The sequence below is a fragment of the Limulus polyphemus genome, unplaced genomic scaffold (genome assembly GCF_000517525.1).
Source record: "Limulus polyphemus unplaced genomic scaffold, Limulus_polyphemus-2.1.2 Scaffold2485, whole genome shotgun sequence".
Taxonomy (NCBI): Eukaryota; Metazoa; Arthropoda; class Merostomata; order Xiphosura; family Limulidae; genus Limulus; species Limulus polyphemus.
Genome location: NW_013668095.1, coordinates 139,388 through 147,258, shown reverse-complemented (window position 1 = coordinate 147,258; position 7,871 = coordinate 139,388). Strand labels below are relative to the sequence as shown.

Here is a 7,871-nt window from a genome sequence, read left to right as displayed (position 1 = left end):
CAAAAAAACAAAACAAATTATAAGAAAAGCCACGTGTTTCTCTACTTTAACAACCCATCAAAGTAGAACGAACTGTGACATCTGGGAATAATCATCAAGCATCCTGAATGTAAAATTCATGACACGTTATACCGATCTTACAGCAGTCTCTGAAAGAATCCCTTACGGAATTTCTTATTCCAAACCTGATTATACGGAGCGCTCTTACCAATACGCTGCACTAGAGCTACACGTAGCTTAATGAGCATATGAAGCTAACATCTTTCAAAGCATTCCTAAGTTTTATAAAGATGTTTCTAATATAATTTAACCACAACAATATTCTATATTATTGGTATTTAAAGGTGCATAAGAAGCCTGGTTATTATTAATACGTTAATAGAAACTAGTTAAAAAGGTGTTATATTATTTTTTTATTAAAAAGTTCTTGTCTTTTACTTGTTTAATGGAATTAGGTGTGGCCTAGCAGTTAGAGTACCCGAATTGTGGTAAACAACAATCAGCACTTTGGGATTGTGGGGGCGTTATAAGTGTGACAGTCAAATTACCCTATTCGATCTGACAAGAGTTGCTTAAGCGTTGGCGATGGGTGTTATCTGTCTTCTTCACCTGCGTTAAGTTACATTTCTTTATTCTGCGTTTAGAAATGTTTAAGTCACGTAACCAGAGACTAGTATTACTACAGTAATTTTATTTTTCATTACAATTAAATAAATAAAAAATAGAGAACTCACTTTGTACACAGCTGATCCTGCTGCAGCAGTAGAAGCTAAAACAACTCCCCCTAGCGTTGGAGTTTCGGGAACTCCATCCATATATGCCAAAAGGGCGATTCCGGTGTTACACAAGATTACTGCAACAATCTATAATCATAATATTTTTTAATACTTAGAACTTGCTTATGCAAAAATTAAAAAAATCTATATTATGGAAAGATTTAGTTTCTTACCTTCTTTAGAAACTTCATAATTTAAATTGAATAGAATTACCCACATTGTTATATTTCTATCAAATAAAATCATTTTTATACTTCTATAAAGTAAAATTATAGATTCTTAAGGAAAATTAGAAATTACCAGTTCTAATTTGAAAAGTTTTCCATCCTTTTTGGTAATTAAATGGAAAACGCTGTAAGACGCCACCTTTCGTATATATACATTACTACTTTTATTATTTATCAAAATAGTATGTTTTCGCCAAAACTAGAAACTTTAATTGTAGTTCATACATAGTAATAAAAGTATTGTTAAAGCATTACCTCCATGTTATGAGAAGACAGTTTTATAAAATATTTTCATATACTTAATAAAACGATTTTTCTGTGCTCGTCACATGAAAAGTTGTCACAAATCAATATTACTTTGATATTACTGTAATAAAAGATCAGAAACATGCCAAAATTTATATTACAGTTTAAACCAATACAATAGAAATATATTCAAATCTGCATTAGTAGCTGACGTTTCTTATGATATATATGTGGATTGTTTAGAATATTCCATTCGTTAGAGCGGATTGCGTGTGGCTTACAGTTAGCAAAATAAGCTGACTACTTATGCAAATATGGAGTTTATTCACAGACAGACAAACACAACAACTAATCTTTGCCCCAACACCCTTCAAGTTCACGGTTTGATTTACTAAGGCTGAATGTTTAACCTAATTCAAGAAATATATTATTATTTGAGAATCATTGATGAAAAAAAAGTATATATATACATAATTACGAATTTATAAAATCCTAACTAGGGGACTTAGAAAACTATTTACGAAGCTTCCAAGTACTCAATGAAACCGACCTCGAATTATTCAAGAAAAACATTTTTCGTACATTGTAAGACGCCTTCTAAACGATCAAATATGCAGGACTGAACTTAGAATTGTTTTATTTAACACCAAAACGGTTTTACTCTAAATGTTTTACTACGAATTAACAAGCCATCGCTGGATCACTAGATAAAGAATCATATTGTTAAGCATGCTCTCAGAAAAAAAAAACCCAGATCAGAAACTTGTCCCAATAATGATAAAACTTTCACCTTTAGCCAAAAAATTACATAATGCTCATTTATTTAATACACAATATAACACCATTGTAGTGTAAGTTAACATCTTTTAACGATTTTGAGGTTTTTGTTTTCCATTAGGTAACTGTTGATAATATAAGCTCTTAAATTAACTACGAAGATATAAGATTTCAAAATTCTGTTTATGAGTCTGTTTTTTTTCCCGTTGCAGACATATTTGTCCTCTCAGAACAAATAACGTATTTATATGATTAATACAGAGGAATTAGTATATTATATTAAAACGATCTTGGAGTCTCACCACGTCGTTGTAGTTCATGTCGCCATGTTCAGTCGTATTCTACCTGATGGCCATGCATCTTGACAACAGCTCTGCAACATAGTTTCTATTGGAAACGACTTCTCCCTTCAAGCTTTCTATAATCCATCTACTGTACTGGGTCAGGGTTTTACAGCGCGTATATCAACAGTCTGATCACACAGAAATCCAATTTTGCAAATATAAATCAGCAAATCATATGACAAAGACAAATGATATAAAATTGCATTGGAACGGCCTGTATCAGAATTACTCTTTTACATTTTTTATCGTTCCGCAGTTAGTGAAATGAAACCGAAAACTGATGATTTTTGGAGGGGTATGTAACAACTTTTTCTGATGTAAAAATAATCACACACACAGATCATAAAGATGTAATCAGGTGTGGAATTTAGAATTTTCAAGACGAGGATATCTCTTATACATAATATCATTGGAAAACAAAGAAATATGGTTTAACTTAGGATACCTGGATCATCCAGAAAGAGACCTGCAACAAGTCATGTCTAAGCCATGGCTAGCAAGCTGCAACGTTTTCTAACAGGTGAAAAACCTTGAACACAAAAGTCAATAGCTATAGATGTCCACGTGTTACAGGCAATAGTATGCAGCATAATCAAGAAGTATCTGTATTTAGATAAGTGACACAAGTCACGCGCACACAGTTTGTTTCCACAACATATATCTGCAACCGTTGCTCACCTCAAGCAGCTGGAGAATGAAACCGGTATCAATGCTATTTCCTAAGAATACATACCGGCCAAATCGCCAGACTCGGAACCTATGAATTTCTGTGTGGTGAGGCTGTTGAAACTGGTTCTGGAAAACCATCGTTCTCTTACATTAGATTGATTATAGAAAGCTTGCAGGGAGAAATAGTGTACTTTCTACTAACGACCTTACAAAGGAGCCTTTTAGAATGAAAACTACGCTGCAGGGGTATTGTCAAAATGCACTGTTATCAGATAAAGCGTAACCGGACTTTGTGACATGGACTGTAACGACGTGGTGAATCTCAAAAATCATTTTGGTATAATGTACCCAAACTCTTTACATATTTTCTGTATTCTGTATTGTTCATGTCACACCGAGAGGTAAACCAACCAGTCGAAAAAAAAAAAAGGTGAAATGTATTTGTGCTCTTTCAATTATAACATTTGATGTTATTTTTAAAATATTTATCAACTTGGCGTATTGCAAGAGTAATTCACACAAAACAAAAACAATTAATTTCAAATAAGGCACAATCTAACGTGTTTTGTGTGTGTGTGTTTTTCATCCAAGTTCTTTGAATAATTAAAGTTTATCTTTAACCCACTTACTCTTATTCCTACAAACTGTTGATGAAGGACTACCCAGGAGAGAAGGTAGATAAAAGATACATTAGACGAGAACAAAGCTATGACATCAGTAGTATCCAGGATACGAAGAGAGCAGACAAACATGTAGTTGGTTACTACCCAAAGCAGGCAGAACAGTGAACAGCGTCCAAAGAACTGTAATGCCGTGAAACCCATTTCACGGAGCTGGCGGATACACTCGCTGTAATAAATCACAGTCATTCATACAATTGTTCCTAAGATAAATAGTGTAATAGAAACCTTTAATTAAACAAATCTAAACTCTGGAAAGATTTTAATTAATCAGTAGAAACTTGGAGTTACTGAATGGCGTTAGAATTTAACAGCGAGAGTCGACAATTTTGTGAAACCACAAGAATGTGTACAAATTAACACCGTGTTTTGTGAAATAATCAATCAATCGATCAAACATTCTTAAAAAATACTGATGGACTCGCCAATAGAAAAAAAAGACACTTTAAAAACCGAAAAAAACAACTACATACAGTATCCATTAACACAGGGTGTATATTTCAAATATTTACAGATTCAAAACATACACATGTATTGGAAAAAATGAAGATACTGTTGTTCAAAATCATACACGCGAGAAATGAACTAAATAATCAATAATTAGATTAATATAAGTATTCCAAATATCATTGTAGTTAATATCGTACACAGCATAGCATGACGATAACAAATCAATCTAGAGATGTGTTTGTTTGTTTGTCTGTAATTAAGCACAAAGCTACACAATGGGCTATATGTGCTCTGCCACCACGGGTATCGAAACCCGGATTCTAGCAGAGATACCGCTGTGCCACTGAGGGGGCCAATCTAGAGGGCTATTGCTAAGACCCGATCAAGAAGTCAGTGGGGTAACATCCTAACGATATGGGGATATCCAATTAATTATTCAGAAGAAAACTTGCATTATATATTATTTCCTACGACTTATGATGTATAGTAGATAGTATAATATTCAAAGTGGTTTTCAATTTCAGTCGTTCATCATAAAATATTTTTGTCAAAACCTTCTTCGGCAATGTAATAACATATAAAATTAAATTAAACCTTTTATTATTCACTTTCAGATATTTCATTTCAATCTTGATTGAAAACAGCTAAAAAAACGTGAATAACAGTGAGGAACGTATAAAACACAATGTTTCAACGAATTAACTTTTAATTATCAATGTTTCATGTTAATTCTTCTTTAACTTGATTCAAGAGTTAACTTGTCATCATCAGATATTTCATGTTAACGTTAACTCTCGTTTTACTTAACTGAAGAGTTATGTTGTGAACATCAGATGCTTCATGTTAATTCTCGTTTTACTTAACTGAAGAGTTAACTTGTCATCATCAGATATTTCATGTAAACTCTCGTTTTACTTAATTGAAAAGTTATGTTGTGAACATCAGATGATTCATGTTAATTCTCGTTTTACTTAACTGAAGAGTTAACTTGTCATCATCGGATATTTCATGTAAACTCTCGTTTTACTTAATTGAAAAGTTATGTTGTGAACATCAGATGATTCATGTTAATTCTCGTTTTATTTAACTGAAGAGTTAACTTGTCATCATCAGATATTTCATGTAAACTTTGTTATATTTTCAATGGAATAATGTCTTGATAAACTAACTCTCAGCTATGAGAAGAAAGCGGCTTGTTAGTTTCGTTTTACTTAACTGAAGAGTTAACTTGTCATCATCAGATATTTCATGTAAACTTTGTTATATTTTCAATGGAATAATGTCTTGATAAACTAACTCTCAGCTATGAGAAGAAAGTGGCTTGTTAGTTTCGTTTTAAAGCCACACGGTGGTCAAATTACAATTGTCAGTTTTAAACCTACACTGCACTGAAACATATTATACAACTTTTATATTCTACAGAATTATATATATACAATCTCTAATTATAGATGAGTTCGGGATTTTAGTTTAACCCACTTAATAGTGTGTACAAATAGTTAATATTTTAATGTAAATATTTCTGAAAATAAAAGAACGTAGAATAAAACCTATATCCTTTCTTTCTGATGAGGAGTTCTGCTCTGACCTATTACCTTACCCAACTAGGTTTTGACTTTGTTAATTACCTTACCCAGCTAGGTTTTGACTTTGTTAATTACCTTACCCTGCTACGTTTTGACTTTATTAATTACCTTACCCCGCTAGGTTTTGACTTTGTTAATTATCTTACTCAGCTAGGTTTTGACTTTATTAATTACCTTACCCCTCTAGGTTTTGACTTTATTAATTACCTCACCCAGCTACGTTTGACTTTGTTAATTACCTTACCCTACTACGTTTTGACTTTGTTAATTATCTTACCCAGCTAGGTTTTGACTTTATTAATTACCTTACCCCTCTAGGTTTTGACTTTATTAATTACCTCACCCAGCTACGTTTGACTTTGTTAATTACCTTACCCAGCTAGGTTTTGACTTTGTTAATTACCTTACTCCGCTAGGTTTTGACTTAACAAAGTCAAAACGTAGCTGGGTAAGGTAATTAACAAAGTCAAAACCTAGCGGGGTAAGGTAATTAACAAAGTCAAAACGTAGCAGGGTAAGGTCATTAATAAAGTCAAAACCTAGCTGGGTAAGGTAATTAACAAAATTATCTTACCCAGCTACGTTTTGACTTTGTTAATTACCTTACCCTGCTAGGTTTGACTTTGTTAATTACCTTACCCTGCTACGTTTTGACTTTGTTAATTACCTTACCCCGCTAGGTTTTGACTTTGTTAATTATCTTACCCCGCTAGGTTTTGACTTTGTTAATTATCTTTCCCCGCTAGGTTTTGACTTTGTTAATTATCTTACCCCGCTAGGTTTTGACTTTATTAATTACCTTACCCAGCTAGGTTTTGACTTTGTTAATGACCTTACCCTGCTACGTTTTGACTTTGTTAATTACCTTACCCAGCTAGGTTTTGACTTTATTAATTACCTTACCCAGCTAGGGTTTGACTTTATTAATTACCGTACCCCGCTAGGTTTTGACTTTGTTCGAGAGAAATAGACCAGGACTTTGGAATTGTAGTTTTCATCCTGAGCGGCACCTTTAAGCGCGCGTGCACTAAACAGTCAGGTAATAGGCCCCTAGGCTTCAGGTGTAGTTGTATCTAATTTTGAATTAATAATTATAAAGAGGGCAGCAGCACCTGCAACCATAAGGACTTTTTTCTCTGCTCTTTAAATAGAATAACGGAAATGATTGTCACTTTTATAATGCGCTCACACCTAAAGGTTTCGAGATAATGTTAAGTGGTAACATATTTGTCATAAACCCTTATAATCCATATCGCAACACACTAAACACTTGGCCACATCCGACCCTTAGGACTTTGGTAAACGGCTTTAAAAACCAATAACTCACTGATCATCATTTGGTCAAATATTGGCATTGTGACTATGACTTAATGGAAATGATAAGTGTTCTTATTGTTTGTTTTGAATTTCGCGCAAAGCTACACGAGGGCTAATTTAGCAGTGTAAAACTAGAGGAAAGGCATCACCACCTATCACCAACTCTTGGGCTACTCTTTTAACAACGATTAGTGGGATTGACCGTAACATTATAATGCCCCCACGGCTGAAAGGGTGAGCATGTTCAATGATGGAAATTCGAACCCGCGAACCAGGCCCAGGGACTTAAACATTTTGGCAATAAGGTTAGATAACAAATACGGTCTTCACTCTCTAGGTCAACTTTTCGCCCTTATGGCTTCATCACTACTATCATTTTAAGAACTAACTCAAGTAGTTACTGTAATACTAATCCTGATGAAGCCGCAAAGTTTTGTTATTTTCTGAATAAAACTTGAAACGAAATAAAATTTTATTCTTTAGAATTAAAGGTCAACTTAGATGGGTTGTTTGTCTGTTTGCAATTAAGCACAAAGCTACACGATGGGCTATCTGTGCTCCGCCCACCATGGGTATCGAAACCCGATTTCTAGCGTTGTAAGTCCGCAGACATACCGCTGTTCCACTGGGAGGCCAACTTGGATGGAGTGGTCAGCAAATCCTTGCTCTACAGGACAAATTTTGGACATTAATACATTGCTTATGCTCCATAGTCGGGATATAGTTATGATATTTCCATCATTGGTATATGATAACACAGGTCTGCGATGGTTTTATTGTCTTGAAATTTTTACATGTT

The 7,871-nt window shown here is 33.8% G+C and overlaps 1 protein-coding gene across 1 annotated transcript in view; it reads right to left on the bottom strand.

Moving 5' to 3' along the window:
• Positions 1-7,871, bottom strand: part of LOC106467090 (putative thiamine transporter SLC35F3) — a 31,175-nt gene that overhangs the window by 8,724 nt on the left and 14,580 nt on the right. The window contains exons 3-4 of the mRNA XM_022395214.1: positions 3,669-3,888; positions 735-863 (exon numbers count right to left, since the gene is read on the bottom strand). Of these exons, the coding sequence (XP_022250922.1) occupies positions 735-863; positions 3,669-3,863 (324 nt within the window). The 5' untranslated portion in view covers positions 3,864-3,888. The remainder of the gene's footprint in view (positions 1-734; positions 864-3,668; positions 3,889-7,871) is intronic.